Source organism: Gracilinanus agilis, chromosome 3 (genome assembly GCF_016433145.1).
Source record: "Gracilinanus agilis isolate LMUSP501 chromosome 3, AgileGrace, whole genome shotgun sequence".
NCBI lineage: Eukaryota > Metazoa > Chordata > Mammalia > Didelphimorphia > Didelphidae > Gracilinanus > Gracilinanus agilis.
In genome coordinates, this window is record NC_058132.1 from 111,253,458 (window position 1) to 111,270,397 (window position 16,940).

The 16,940-nt window shown below is 32.4% G+C and overlaps 1 protein-coding gene across 10 annotated transcripts in view; it reads right to left on the reverse strand.

The window, feature by feature from the left end:
* Positions 1–16,940, reverse strand: part of PICALM (phosphatidylinositol binding clathrin assembly protein) — a 128,132-nt gene that overhangs the window by 17,198 nt on the left and 93,994 nt on the right. For 2 of the 10 annotated variants that reach the window (XM_044668205.1, XM_044668201.1), the window contains exons 13-19: positions 15,570–15,719; positions 12,511–12,591; positions 7,402–7,509; positions 4,136–4,267; positions 4,024–4,054; positions 3,738–3,837; positions 1,314–1,337 (exon numbers count right to left, since the gene is read on the reverse strand). In XM_044668205.1, coding sequence (XP_044524140.1) covers positions 1,314–1,337; positions 3,738–3,837; positions 4,024–4,054; positions 4,136–4,267; positions 7,402–7,509; positions 12,511–12,591; positions 15,570–15,719 — 626 coding nt within the window. The remainder of the gene's footprint in view (positions 1–1,313; positions 1,338–3,737; positions 3,838–4,023; positions 4,055–4,135; positions 4,268–7,401; positions 7,510–12,510; positions 12,592–15,569; positions 15,720–16,940) is intronic. The other 8 variants (XM_044668203.1, XM_044668202.1, XM_044668206.1 and 5 more) reach the window with 8 other exon arrangements.

Consider the following 16,940-nt stretch of genomic DNA (forward strand, 5'->3'; position numbering starts at 1 on the left):
GCTCTGCAACTTACATTACAGATTAAGTTATCTGCCCAGGATCACACAGCCAGTATACACTAGAAGCAGAATTTGAACCCAGGTCTCTCTCCACTATAATGGTCAACTATTTACAGTTTTTCCTGAGGGTGAAAAGGTTCCTTTAAGTTAATTTTGTTTTAAAAGCCATTACAAACTAAAAAAGACTCGATCTTGGATAAAACAATTACCCAAAGAGTAACCATCTATATTTAAGTTATAAATAACAAATGAAATTATTTCTGAAAGCCCTTAATTATGAAAACCTATAAAAATATGATAAAGATATGTATATTTAAGAAAATTGGATGTAAATCAATGTTAGAGCCTTAATTCAGCAAAAAACATATTCTAATAATAATTCTAATGAACTCAAAATGAGAATTTAACCAAAAAATAAGATGCTAATAACCTTAGTGGCTATTTAAAATGTCTTTAAAGTGTCATGCACTGTAAGAGTGTGATTAAGTACTTAAATCAATTAATTATAACTATCAAATAAAAGGTTTGTATGTCTATCAATTTAATGGGGGTGGGGAGGGCAGAAAAAACCCTAACTTCTTAACTTATTTCTCCTTTTAATTATGGTCTTATTAATATATCATATTCCACTGTAAAAATAAGCATGTTACATAACTGGGGCATTTAATCTTTGGGGAAGATATTTATCACCTTAGTAAGATCCCCTACATATATCATTATACAATGAAAACAAAGGTGAAAGACCAATGGCACTGCCAGGATTATAAAAAACTAAAATGGAATTCTGCAATTTAAATGGATGCATAAGTTAAATGAAGCATGAATTAAAATAATAGGCTACTTTGAACAAAGTTTAGTATTTAGTTAGCAAAAATGACTTATTGGTCTGTCTCTACTTTAAAATTAAGGTTTGCCAAGTTTAGTGAACAAATTGTCAAATATAGCATAAGCCTGTGAGATTTCATGCAATTATTATTTTAAACACAACACCACAATCAACCTCCCCCTTCATTCAGAACTCATCAAGTGCATTAAGGCAGCACAGACACATACAAACAATAGACACCCAGCTATCTGGAAGCAAATGGCAGAATATTAAGCAAGAAAAAAAATTTTGATATTTCCCATGCCACCACTGGAATCAAGTCTGCAGCATACCCATGAAATCAGTATATGCTAGAAGAAATTTTTTGGCACACTGAAGATCTGAATATGAAAAATATGTAATAGCTGGAAGGTTATGAGATTCTGCTACAGCAGTGGTTAATAACATGCCAATTTTATTGCAAAAAGGCTAGCTTTTGGTCACTTACGTATTGTGGAAAATGCATGCCATTCTGTTTTCCCCAGGGAGAACAATTACATAATGCAATAACACTGGATTAGAACAAGTACTTACACAACAGAAAATACACAGAGAGCATTTTAGTTCACATGTACATTTATTATCTACCTAAAATACAAATGCCTAGAATTCAAGTAATTTAACAAAGGGACATCTACATTAAGACCAACACTGCCAAGGTTAAGAAAAATTTTCTCTGCTTTGGCCCTTTCTGTTTACATGTTTTACAACAAAAAAGCCCACAATCTGTTAGTTGTGTAAAATTCAGAAGCCACACAGTAAAACTGATAAGCATGTTACACTAAATCTTCAGCTATTGTCCATCATAAGGAAAGAATAAGTAGCAAATTTACTAGCAGAATCTGGAATACAAATAGACTTTATATATCCCGAAGGAATAAATATATTTTTTTAAAAACCTTGACAGTGTTTAAGTATTAATGGAATAGGTTAGAAATGTAAAGAAATGTTACAAGCAGCAATTTTATTCAAGTACTAAAAATTACATATTACACCAACACTGCAATAAACTAATAAAATCTATGACATTTAGTATACTAAAACAATAAAGAGAGGAAAAAGGGGGAAGGAGAAGAAAAGGGCAATGGAAACATGACATTTTTCCCAATCTATTGATATTATTGTAGAAAGTATCGGTGTAAAAATTAAAAATTACTTCCACCTGTATAAAAAAATTTTGAATTGTTAAGTACTTATTTTAAGACTTTAATCGACAAACTTCAAAGGGCCTGTGTTAATTCCATAAATATTTACAAGAAATTAAGTGATGTAAAATTTCTTTAAAACTGGAAAACACTTTCATGATGTATTAATATTTTTATTAGTAAGTTGCTCATGTGAAAGTCACTGAGTAATTCTCATCTGTGATATCGGGAATACCTTTAGTGTAAACTGTAATATACTTCCATGTATGCTTAGTGAGAATTATTAATAATGACTACCAATGAAAAACCAATGGTCTTAAGAAGGTTTAAGTTATTTTATCTGCTAATTTATGAACATTGATGTGTCTTCAAACAATATTAAATACAGACTTTTCAAGCTTAATTTCAGAATACTATTTAATAGCCTTTATCTTTAATCCAAGCACATACTGGTACCATGTCGAAAGTCAAGAAAATATGGCAATGGAACAAAGTGAATAAAGGAATTACCTTGAAGTAAGAAGGTTTAAGGACAAGATGAGGGATTAGATCTATAATTTCATTAATCTTGTAAACTCCCTCTACAAAAGTTGAGCAAATCTATTTGCCTACATGGGCAAAAGGGGTTGAGCTCCTTATTCAATAGGTTGGTACCTCTTCTGCAATTTACAATCTTAAGAGAGGTATTCATAATACATGGAATTTATGGGATTAGCTAGGGCAGTGATGGCAAACACATGTGTCAGCACTGACACACACAGCCATTTTCGATGACACATGGTCACATACAGAGAAGTATGTGCCAAGGATGAAACATTTGCTGTAGTGTAGTGTAGACACTCTGTGCATTATAGATGACAATTCTACCTATATTAATTTACCTATTTTGGTTTATTAAATACAGTTATATATTACAATTATACATTTTTGCTATTTAAACCATAAATATTGCAAAATTATGATATTTTTTCTCAAAGTGACACAATATGCTCAGTTTTTGGGCAAATTTTGACACACCAAGCTCAAAAGGCTGCCCATCACTGTGCTAGGGGGGTAACAGAGTCCATATGTGTCACAGGCAGGACTTGAATCAAAGTTCTTTTGCCCTTTAGGCTACTTTTCTATACATGACATATTTTTCTCTGGAAAATTAAAAAATAACAATGCAATATGTTCTTCTTTTTACATGAGCATTGTTTCTATTGTTAAATCAGAAGAAAACATTTTTATTTTTCTAATAATTCACTGAAATCATTCAATAAACATCCAATTGGACAGCAAGCCAAATGGCAAGGCAGCTATAAAGTAAAGCTTCTTTATAAAAAGCTCAGCTGGATAATCATTAAACATCTGACTTTGACTTCTTTGGCAACACATTCTAAGTAAAAGAATTAATCTGTGCAAAAAAGACCATCATGATAACAAGGTAAAGATAAATTTTCACATAAATTAAATATAAAACTGACACTAAGAAGTAGATTCTCCTCCCAATCTTCTCACAGTTAATTATTTTGGAGGTTATGAATAGGGAAAGAGATGTGTGGAATAAATTTTGCTATCCAATTAAATTGATAGCCATTTAACCTATTTTCTAATTTACGTGAACTCTTTCTACACTCTAATATTAAGAATGGATTTAAAAGCTCACTTAGGTTACTTATTTATTACACATGAAATATACTAAAGATTATACATGCACTACTCTATAACAAACTTTATTTACTTACCATTGTTGCAGCATTCCAAGCAGTTGTAGGTGCAACTTTTGGTTGCCAGTTGGATCCGCCAGTTAATTTCTTTTCACCTGGTTGACTCCAGTTTACATCACTTTAAATAAGTACAAGTCACCACATTAAACTCACTTAGATAATTTTCTCAAAGGACAATAAGATTAAGCAAAGTAAAATGGGGAAGTCCCTTTCACTGAAGTATATATTTTTAAAAGCTACCTAAATGAGGTCTTTAAAAATAGTATATATAAAATGGAGGTAAATATGTAAAAGAAAAACTTACTTCTTAGTGGTTCCATTTCCAATGCCCAGATCTATGACATAAAGAAGAGAGTTTTAAATACTGTTCTTACCAAATGAATCAATTTATTTTAAAAGGGGAAAAAAATACTTACTGCCTACAAGGTTGGCTAAGGATGAATCCAAGTCATCTGACACTAACTTGTTCGGTGGTAGTTTGGCAATGGGAAGACTCTGGTTCTGAGAGGCCACTGTTGGTTTTAGAAGTCCACCTAGTTCATCAAAGCCTTAAAGTTATAAATAAACGAAATAGGATTTGTAAGGAACTTCACTGTACTATAGCTTTTAAAAGGCAACTCTTTGCTGTCCTTGTTGGTTTCTTGCAAAATTATTTTCAACAAAACGCTCCAAAAGGAAAATCACATCAAACTAAACTCTGTATTTTTTCTTATATATAATCTTAAAAAAAGAGGGTACAAATACAGTTGCTTATTAAGGCTTAAAAAGGACAAAGGAAGAATTATGCAAACAAATGACTATATATTATATCCAGAGTAAACCTTCTGAACTCCTGGTTAGACAAAGCAAAAAATAAAGTTCTCTTCTTCCTATCTTCTTCCAAGACAACTAAAGGGCTTAGTGATAGATGGAAAATACAAATAGTACTTAAATCTTCCTTTTTCTTTCAGAAAAATGATATTTTGCAAATTGATTCTTTTAAGTAGATTATATTCACAAAGAAGATGCCCTTGAGCAAAATTAGAAAGCTGACAGAGGCTAAAATAAACCAAGATCAAGTGTATTCTTTAGCTTAATAGACAACACTATGCCTAACTATACCAAAAATGGCTAGTTAAAAAAAAAAAAAAAAAAAAAAAAAAAAGCAGGTTCACTGAATAGGGGTATTCAAGGTAGAGGTAGTCATTTAGCTTTGTATCTCTAGCACCTAACATATAACAGGTATTTAGCAAATGTTGAATGAAACTGAAAAGAAGAGGTCAACTTGGTATTAAAAAGAAATATTCGGTTTGCTTCTTTTTTCTTAACAAAGCATAGCAGGAAGAAAAGTGAAGCAAATTCAACTAGCCCAACTCAAAAGACCTGCTGATGGTTGTCATAACAAAACTATTTAGGTCCATAAGAAAAACATGTAATATAGTACATATGCCTAGTTTCAGATTAATCTGCTTCTTTGTATCATCCTCATTTAAACAAAAGGAAAAGTTTTTAAGTAAATTAAAATATGAATCCATAAGCATTAAATTTCTTGTATCCAAAAAAGAATGAAGTGCAGTGGAAAAAAACAGAATTTGGGGTCAGAACTTGGGTTCATATTCTGCTTGCAGAAAGGCTGATAGATAGATAGGTAGCCACAGCACAACCCTCAGGAGTGGAGTGTTGCCACTGGTCCAAGGGGCCTCAGTTAGGGATGTATACAAAACTTTAGGGCAAGTCATTTTACCTTTAGGCATTGGTTTCCTCATCTATAAAACTAGAGAAGGAAGCTGGACTAACTTCCCAACTAAAGCTGAATGTGGTTTTATTACAAATTTGAGGAAAAAACCCCAACTATTAAATTTTCATAGCTTAAACGTAATAAGAACTAGAATGGTACAGTAGATAAAATAATGGGTTTGGAGTAAACAAAATCTGGGTTCAAATTTCACCTCTCATATATGCTAGCTGTGGGGCCAGAGGCCAGTAACTTATGCTACCTAAAACTAATCCTCTACGTTATAACCTGATTTGCACACTCAGAGAATTATAGATCTTTGACATAAGCTTAGAGTAATTATTAATCACATCCACTGGTCATTACATGGTAGAAATATTACTGAGTGACAAAAATTGTTAGTTTTCCTTTATTGTCAGCCACTATATAATTCTACAAAGAAACACTCATAATTAAGTTTATATAGTAAATGCTCCGTCTTTGAGACAAATAAGTATACCATAAAGAAATATTCATTTAGGGGACAGCTAAGTGACTCAATGGATTGAGAACTAGGCACAGAGATGGAAGGTCCTGGGTTTGCACGTCTTAGCTGTGTGACCCTGGGCAAATCACTTAAATTCCATTGCTTAGCCCTTACCACTATTTTGCCTTGGAACCACCATACAGTATTGGTTACAAGACAGAAGGGAGAATTTTTTTAAAAAGAAGAAAAGAAATATTCATTCAAACAAAAAATGTTTAAAAATCCCCCAATTCTCCACATCAACTCAAATCCTAGAAAAATCAGGAATACAATTACTGTTGCCTCTTTAAATGTGTGCTAAGGGCTAGATCAGTAGTTCCCAAACTTTTTTGGCCTACCGCCCCCTTTCCAGAAAAAATATTACTTAGCCCCTGGAAATTAATTTTTTTTTAAATTTTAATAGCAATTAATAGGAAAGATAAATGCACCTGTGGCCATCACCGATCCCCTGGATTGCTGCAGCACCCACCAGGGGTCGGTGGCGCCTACTTTGGGAATCGCTGGGCTAGATGGATGCCATTTATTTTTTTAGAGATTCTTTATGTAGTGCCTAGTATACTGCTGGGAAATATATTTAAAAATAAGTTTCCAGGTAGTTTTCTTATTTTTTAAATAAAATATTCTCATATTTTCTTCTTCTAGTTCTTTTTAAATCTAAAACATCATGATATGTTAAGGAGTTACAACATGCTCCAAGAACAGGGCAAAAAGGGAAAAAAATAGACTAAAACTAAAACAGAAGAGAAAGCAAAAGAGGATACCTTATACATCACTTCCAGGTTCACATGAAGTACAATTCAAAAAATAAGTCAATAAGTTAGTCTGTTTGTGGAGAAGTTAAATAGAAAGCTAAAGTAACAAAAACACATACACACAGAATTTAAGATTAGAGTCCTATAGGTTGCTGGAAAGGGCCCCAGAGGCCATCTATTACACTTTTCTCATTTTACAGATGAGGAAACTGAGGTCCAGTAAGATTAAGTGACTTGCTCGTGGTAAAAATCAGATGGTAAAAATCAGAGCTAGGTCTTGCCTCTAGATACTCTAACTCACAGTGCTATTTCCATCGTATTTCATCATTAAGTGTGAGCTAGATAGTAGACATTTATTAAATGCTTGTTGCCTGACATGGGGGGCAAGGAGTGTATAAAAGAAAAGTGAAATAATGGTATAGGGAAAGAAAAGGAAAAAAAATGAACTTTTTAGTGACTAAAAAAATGACACTGGGATAAACAATAAACTGCCACTTCTTTGGGTTCCCACCAAGAGATTTCACAACTCCTTCATATAAGCTCAATATAATTTAAAAAATTTTAAAGTTATCAACAAAATTAAGGTTTTTCTAAAGTAACCTGCTACACTTACTCAAAATGGGCTAACTCACAGAACCCAAATTTGAAAATTACAGTAGTACTTTTAATAAAGAATAAATTTTCTCTTACCACTAGAATCTACAATCACATTTGTAGATTTATTTCCAAACACGGACTCAAAGTCAACATTAAGGCCAGCTGAAGGTTGTGGCTGTGCAACTGGAGAAGGAGTAAACCCTGAAAGAAACAAAAAAAATTTTTTAAACTATTCTTTTAAAACTCAACATTTACTGTTCTTTAACAAACATTATAAAATATAAAAACCAAACTTTTCAAAACTAAATCTTTTCAAAACTACCATATTAAGTGGGGATTACATACAACAATATTTTCTATTACAAAACGTATCTCAATGGAAAAGAAAAACCAGAAATGATAGGTGTTTAGATCCCTTTGCTAAACTACATCCTTCAAAATAGTGCATATATTATAGCTTGTCTAAAGATACTTTGTCAAATTAGTTTGTTTTTTTTAACCCTTGTACTTTGGTGTATTGTCTCATAGGTGGAAGAGTGGTAAGGATGGGCAATGGGGGTCAAGTGACTTGCCCAGGGTCACACAGCTGGGAAGTGGCTGAGGCCGGGTTTGAACCTAGGACCTCCTGTCTCTAGGTCTGACTCTCACTCCACTGAGCTACCCAGCTGCCCCCTGTCAAATTAGTTTTAAAAATATTTATTTTACTTTTAAGTTCACATATAAAGAGACTGTAGGTAGTCTAGAATTTTATGTAAACTAAATTTATGTATAATGTTTGAATTTCCCCTCTCGAGCATTTTATTTCAACCCTGAGAACTTTCTGGAATGTGAACAAAAATATCTCTATGAAAGTCTTACCCACTCCTCTATATCACCAAGAGGCAAAGTGGTTCTCGTTCATTAGGTGGCAAAATCTCAAGGTTTCCAACTCACCAAGATAAATGAAATGCATAAAAATGGCCAAGAAATGCATAACTCTTTTGACAACTATCCCTAACCCTCTGTCTCACACATTCTCTCACACATTTCAGGTTATGCATCTATTTCCTGGAGATTGTCAAAGGCTCAGTCATAACCATTCATTTCTTCTGTAACTGGGATTCAGGCTCCTACTGTTGAATAACTGAAGCAAAAAATAAACTATCCAATGGTGGATTTTTGAGCCTTTTATTATAATTCTATGTGATCAAAGACTTTATTCTCAGATTCAAAAAGTTTATTAAAAACTTTCATACACGTACACACATATTCTCATAACTATATTTCAATATAACTGATTTCCCTTGCAATCTTGTCAGTCAATAAATTTTATTTTATGCAATGAAAATATTATTCTGAGACAACGTCCATAGACTTTACCAAACTGGCAAGAGGTCCATGACATATACACAAAAAGTTTAAAAACTCCTAGTATAAACTGTGGTTATGAAACCCAAAAGTGTCATTTCCCTGGTAAAGAAAAACTACTGAACCAAACAGATCTCTTAAATCCTTAAAGAAGATTAAATCCTTCTTAAGATCACTGCTGTATCACAATATGGCCACTCTACTTATAAGCAAAACCAGTTCAGAAATATACACCCCAAACTAATTAAGAATATGTCAACAAAGGTAAGTGAACAGTTTTAATGGATTGTTGACAAACAAAAACAAATTTTAAGAAAGGTGACCAGAATAATACAGACTCTGTAAATCAAAGCACATAAAGCAACAAGTAAGGAAAATTTATCTAGAAAGAAAGAAATACTTAAGTGGAGATTTAATAGCTAAATAGTTTAAGGAGTATTCTATCAAAAAGGAAATAGACAAGTATGTCCTGTGTTGCCCTAGAAAGGAATGGTTTGTTTGGGGTATTTTTTTTCTCCCCCCCAATACAAATAAACACAAGTTTTCTGAATGGAGTTGCCTAAAAGTGGACTGAGCCACCATTTACACTGGTCATCATTTTCAGTTTTTTAGCAGGAACTAGCTGTCAGACTCACTACAGGAAGTACACTTAAATAAGTAATCCCTAATCTTTTTTTTTCCTTTTTTTACATTCTCTTCTATTCCTCAGATAACATTTTGATTAGGTGACTTGCATAATTCCATATTCACATGATACATTTTCTTTAAGAAAGGAAATGAACATGCTCTAGCTTGTCAGAAGAGGGGCAACCAGAATAGTAAGGAACCAAAATGGTATATAATTTTAAGAAAAAAAATAATGTTTAGCCTGAAGAAGAAAAGATTTGGGAATGGATGTAAATGGGATCTTCTAGTATTCCAAGGGTCAGCATACAATTAAGACTTATTCTACTTAGTTTCTGAAAGCAGAGCCAGTTACAATGGGTAGAAGTTGAAAAGAGGAAGATATAGATTAGATATAAAGGAATCTTTTTTTAAAAATCATTATCTGAAACCATCTAAATTATCCAAAAGTGAAATAGGATACCCTTGAGGAGGGGGTAGAAGGGAAAATTACTTTTCACTGGAGGTTTTAAATTGGAGAAGTTGGATAATCTCTTGTTGAGGATGCTGTACAGGAAGTGCCTATTCAGATACAGATTGTACTAGAGTATCTGTGGATAGTAGTTTTAACTCAGACTCTCTAAATGTGCAAGAATTGAAAATTCAGAAACTAAATGACAAAAAGATAGAATGTATGATCCACACAGTATGGGATTCTATGTTATCGGTAAAAAGTCAAGTCCATGATTCAATGATAAACATCTTTCCCACTTTTTTGTTAATGAAACAATTCAACCACAGTAACAATGTGAATGGTTTTAAATGACCAAAGTTTGGGTCAGTAAATTGAAAATGTTGGAATAGAAAGAATAAAATGGGGAAAAAATTGTCATGCTAGGGACTTAATGAATAATCCAAGAAACTTCAAGACAGTGAGGCATGCTAATCTGAGTAATCATGTCAAAAGATCTCATTTATTGTGATACAACATTTGATGTGTGTGTTAACATGTAATGAATATCCTATAGGTAGTAGAGGTAAACAACTCAGACTTCGTTCAACAATTGCTTAGCCTTTAGATTAAGATCCTTGGACATGTTGGGTACATATATTATAACCTTATGTTATAAACCAAAACAATTTGGCATATAATCTTTCAATACACAGAAGAAGTACTTGAATTTCCTGTGCCTATAGATTCAACATGGTGTTTAAGGTTCATAAAAGATAAGATCATCAAAAAAATCACAGTAGGATTTTATTGGGAGTACTGTTGGCAAGGGATGAAAAAAATGTATCAACAACAACAAAAAATCTAACCTACAGATAAAAGAATAATTTAGACTCTTTAAAGATGTACCCTGAAACAAATATGGCTACTTGACATTATTGGCATTAGTAGAAATTATAAAACTATGCCAAGAGATAAACTCCATTCAAAATTACTCTATAGCTATAGTTTCCATCTTCTTTGCTCCAAAATGCTAAAATAAACCTGTAAGTAAATCAATTCTCTTTCTAGAATCTACAACTGATAATTTGTATAGCTTTAAAAAAGCTATAAAATAGTATATAGAATATGACAAAGAATATGATATCTTATTCATTTCCTTATCTCAATAAACTCAAGAGGTTAGACAACAAGAGGTCATCTCTAAAGGTCAGTAGGCACCATTCTGTGAAAGTTAAATGTCAACTCCTATAATTATTTATAGCATAAGAAGAAAGGACAGTTCCCCCAGAAACTTTAACTTTAGAAACCCTGATATGGTGAGAAAAGCTAAGCTAGATTCAAGAAGGGCAATCAAGATCTTCCAAAATTATACTGTCTTGTTATTTTATAAAATTACTAGAAAAGATTATTCAAAGATTATTCTAGATTTCTGAAGAGGAAGTAAACCTAATGGAAAAGCATAATATTAGTATGTCTTCCATAAATCCCAAATCATCTGATCTGACTACTAAATATTCAGAGGACACCACTTGAAATTTGTCTCACTCCTTAGTCTTAATAAAATCTACTTATAGATATTTCTTGCTAATATTTCTATTAAAATGTTTACATAGTGAATACTCAGCAATTGTACATTAATCATAAATACCAACTGTTCAATGAGAAAGGACTAATGAAAATCTTTTTAGGACTCCCAGATTTTTAAAACTACATGCAGAGTTTGATAGACATAGTAAATTTAGTATTCTAAGCTTTGGCCTAAAAAGTCCAAAAGCTTTTAAGTCCAAATCTCTCATTTTAAAAATGAGGAAACTGAGGCACAGAGAGGTTAATCAACTTGCATAGGGTCACATAATATCTGAATCAAAATACAAACCCAGGTCTTCTTGACTCCAAGCTTAGTATCCTAACTACTATATCCCTTTGCCTCCTACCTTGAGCAACTGATTTTGAAGAACCAAATATGGATTATGTTGCCATGACAACTGAACTTCCATATTTGTGAGTTTCAAATGAAATAAAAGTGCTTCTTATAAATGTAAAATGCTATACAGAGTCATGGTAGTAGTGTTACCAAAAATCACAATTAACTTCTTTTAATCCTATCTAACCCTAACTTCTACCACAAAGGGAAGGAACACAAGTAAATCTAATTATCTGCCAAACTGAAGGAAAGCCTAAAGAAGGTGATAAAAATGGCTAGTACACAAGTATGCAACACACTTTACAGACTAAAGGAAAAGCAGCAACTCCTTAGAGTTTAAGGTCAGAGTAGCAAGAAAGTACTGGTGGTTTATGAAAATAGCCATGGTTCTGTAAAACTTGCTTTCCCACTTTCCTTTTGGGCATGATCTTCCCCTATGGTTTCTCCTTTTTCCTACTCTGCAATCCCAATGCCATAGCTGTTTTAGTAATAGTTGACTAGTAAATGAAGATGAAATTTGCACATGCCTATTAAATTATATGGCTAAATAAAAAGTATAAAACTTTTTAAAGTATATCTAATGCATAAGGCTTAGTATCAGTAGGACAAACAATATGATGGTTTGAATATGTGCATTTAAAATAAAATGTGATATGGTATAAATGATAGGCAGTCACTTATAAAAAACTACCACATTTTTAACCAAAGCAAATAGAAGGCAGATCAAACCACAGGTCTGTGAAAGCAAAGGAAACAGAAATAAATAAATAAATCTCAAACAAATTAAAGGACGTGGCTTTGAGGGGAAAAACAAAAACAAAAACAAACTTCCACCTATATGACAGATTTATTTTATAGACATACCATTACCTACCTCCAAATAGACCGGCTACAGTAGAGGGCTCATGGCGCACATGAGTAGTATTAGGATAAGCTTGAGGGCCACAAAAAGAATCTGACAAGGCACATCGGGCAACAAAAGAAGCAGAGAAAGAAGAGGAGGAAGAGTTACAGAGAATGGGAAGGGGGTAATTAAAAAAAAAATTAAGGGTTCTACATAGTAACTACCTTCAAATTTTAACTTATAAAACAGAACCAAGATTCTATTCAAGTATAAAATACAGGAAGCGGGCACATTAATTAAAAGAGAAAGGCTACTGGCAACAAAATTATACTCAGCTAAAAGAAACAAAAGAAAAGTCAAATGCCATGCTTGAAGAAAAAAACAAAACAAAACACTTTTCCCCCCAAATGTTTTAAGACATTTAAACAATATCCTTGGCATAATGATTTAGCCAAACTAATTTTTCATTTAGTGGTCAAAAAAGTATATGAATAGAAGGCAACCTTCAAATTGCTTTAAATCTATAGGTTCATTGCTATGTCACTGTGTTCTCACTGTTATGAATATGCTAGCCAGTATTTATTATTATGAAAACCATTGCTTCAGAACTAATACAAAAAGTAATTTAGGTTCAATTACAACAACTGAGGCCTTATAGCACTTAAAATATTAGATATCATGTCCACTCCCACAGCCCATACCAACTTTTAATGAAAAAAATTATTTGTTTTAATTACTAGTAACAAAATCACTTAAGTTACAATCTTAAAGAAACTATCTGTAGACCCTAATGGAATCCATGGACCCCAAGTTAAAGAACTCTTGCTTTATCAAATTAGGATACACTAGGCAGGGAGGGAGCTTAATGCTCAGACCTTGAGCAAAATATAAAGTTTGAATTGAAGTTGCCACATAGTAAAAAACTATGAATACCAACAACTAAGCTTTAAGTCTCATCTAGTTCTAAGATTCATGATTACAACAATTTCATTTAGACTTATTTAACCTTACCTAAATATGAACTTTGCTATTTTTTCTTTTTAGCTTCATTATGTAAAACATTGCTCTTAAGAAGCTGGCCATAAGTGACACATTCTCATTCACTTCCACAGGACTTCTGGTGCTTCTCTCTCATTTCTGAACTTCAGTGGCTTTGGTTGATCTAGATGACCTCTGAGATTCACTCTAGTTCAACATTTTACTCTAACTTCTGTTCATTTAAGCCTGTTTTTTTTGGTCATATAGAACAGTTTTCTACTAAAAATTATAAATAAGTTATTCTGACTGCAAACTCACATTTATCACTTTTACCAATTCAGATTCTTAGTTGAACACACCTGAACATTTTGAAAAAAGAAACAACTAATAGCTATATTTTCTCTATTAAAGAAATTTTTAAAAAGTCTTAACTAAAAAATAAACATTCCAAAAGACAACCCCAATAAGGCTAATTAGTCTTATTTAAGAAGTATTTTAGTGGCATATAGAAAAAGCTAGACTAGAACATTCAAATTGGAGTCCTTGTCCTAGTTCTGTCACTAGCTATGCAATCTTGGATATAGTTCTAGGCTTTGGTATCTCCATCTGCAAAAGTGATAGATTAAGAACCTTTTTTAAAATTCAGATTCTATAATTTGGTCTTATGTGTAAGGTTTTGAGGAAATAAAGAGTTTTCAGAGAGGCAGAATTTTAAAATGTCATCTGACAATGGTTTAGATTTGGTATATGTAGGTTTCAAAGAAAATGCCAATGGAATTCAGTAATCTGGCATGGTTGGGGATGAGATATTCTGGGCTGATAATGTAGTTTTGCTTTGTTTTTTTAAAGATAAGTGCTGCAGCTTTGTTTTAATATTTTTGACAAAATTTCAAACTTTTTAATAACTTCTCACCTTAAAAAACAGTATTAAGTTTTAATTTGAGCTATTTATTATAATCAATTATAACATTCTTTAGTTATATTTGACAATCTTTAATAAATATTAAGTATTTAAACCTGAAACTTGCTTTCTTAAAAAAATTTTTTTTGTTATATCTTAATTTAGAGCAGAAAGGAAGTTTACAGATCATATAATCTTATTTCCTCTTTTTTTTTAACACAAGAACAAATTGAGTTTCATAAATATAAATGCCTTGTAAGACATAAGAAATAAATAGAAGAGTCAGAATTAGAACTTGGGTCTCCAAGTACAACATTCTTTTCACTACATATATATAACTGGCTAGCTTTTCTTGTCAACTGTCAGTATCAGAAAATTAGAATGTAAAAATATTAACTATTTTTGTACCACTTTTTTTTTGGTACCACAATAACCACCTTTCTGGGGGGAAAAATTAATGAATCCAAAGGCAAAAGCAACATTTTATCTAAGACATTTTTCTTACCCTCAAATGTCTTCACTCTCTTTATAATTATTCTTTTGCCCCTTTTTCACAATACTCAAAATATTGTTATAAAATGCTATACAAATGCAATTATTATTATTATTCCAACTAATCTGCTTTGGTAAGTATTTGAACCCACTCTCACTGACATTTACTTTATGGGGAGACAATACCATCTTATGGACTTCTTCTAATAGTAATGAAAACCACTAAAGCCAACCATTCCCTTTTGTAACTATAGGAATAACTGGATAATTTATGAGTTCTTTTTTTAAATTTTCAGGTTTATGGTAGAACTAAGCATTTCAGACTAGAGTTTCTACATATCAGTTAGTGGATTCTTTGTTATAATATGGTTAAGCAAAAAAGAAGTTTAAACTAAAATGATAAAGAAAATGACTATGTTTAAAGCAACCTATGTCTGTTTAAGACAAACTGTGTCTTCTGGTTGTGTGCTAGGGTACTAAAACATACTATGTAACACAATTCAAAACAATGAAAAAATTATTTATTTGAAAGGCAATCACTTTGCCTAAATCAAATGAAACTAAAAACTAATAAGTAACCTTATTCCTTTTAAACAAGTTTTATGATTTGTCGATGAAAATTAAACTGGTTATGACACTTTAAAAAAATTACTAAGAGTATTTAGACAATATAAACAGTAATGGAGGGCAAGGGGAAATATGTTAAATAGTACTTTACCAACAAACATTTCATGAGTAGGTGTCCTAGTAGTAAAAGTGGATACATCTGAAGAAATGGGGAGGTGAACATCACCACTAGATTTTGTGAGGAAAGGATTTAAGCTTGGAATGGCATCATCAACAGCATCTACAGTAGCAGAAAAAGGATCTGTGTAGTCCAAGTAGGTTAGAGCAAAATGAAGAAAGGAAGTAAATGAATTAGTATTGATATTAGTCAACAGGTGCATTTTAAGTGAGGGGGAAAAGTAGCTTAATTTGTTAAAAAAATCTTAAGTACTAAAAGATATTGAAATTAACAAAATGAAAAAAAAAATAAACTTAACAATACATTTTAATCTGTGCACTCACCACTGACCTCAGTTTTCACTACAAGCAGTTATATATTAAGGATAGCATCTAAGATTACAAATCACTCTAAGCACATAAAAACATAAACATCATAGAAAAGGAATATTGTGGAAAATGGCAAATGAACTGGTTCTGATTGCTGAAGGCTTGGAAGAGGAAGTAAATTTCCAATGACATGACAAAAGATCAACAGGAATGTGAATCAGCAGGTAAGAATGTGAAAAACAGAGACGGTGACTTAAAGAAAAAGCTGAGCCAACATAGTATAGAAGAGAGAACATTGGACTAAGAGAAGACAAGGGTTCAAATTCTGGCTCTATCACTTATCAGCAATGTAACCTTAGGCAAGTTACTCCAGGCCTTAGCTTTCTCATCAGACAAAATGAGTTGGATTAGAAGTCCCTCCCAACCTTTAAAACAAACATAACTCTTGAAGAACATTATAAAAGTAGGGAGACAAATGGTCTTATGATCAACTGTAATTCAAATACCTGGGCAGCAACATTTTTGAACCAAAAGGTATTAAAAAAGTAAAAGAGGATGTCTTTTCCCACTCAGGCAGAGAGAGAGAGAGAGAGAGAGAGAGAGAGTGTGTGTGTGTGTGTGTGTGCCAAATTCTCCATCCAAAGTTATACTAGCAGTGGCAGTAGGTATGTGCAAATTCCCTTCTACTATATTTTAATCACTTCANTCTGACTAACCCAAATTTATACTATTCTAAATAAAACTATCACTATTGTTCTTATAAGTCTTAACTTCACATTTAAGTTGTAAAAATAGCAAAGGCTAGCTGGTCGAGTCTCAACAAGAATCAAGTTAGGTCCCTGAGCCTTAACAGACTCAGAGTCCATTACAAAGAACAAGGTTTCTTTGGTTTTCTCAGAGTTTAATCAATCTATAAACAGTAATGGATAATCAATAGCATTTCCCAAGTTGAGAAGCTCCTTCAGATCTTTCACTCAGGCAGAGAGAGAGAGAGAGAGAGAGAGAGAGAGAGAGAGAGAGAGAGAGAGAGAGAGAG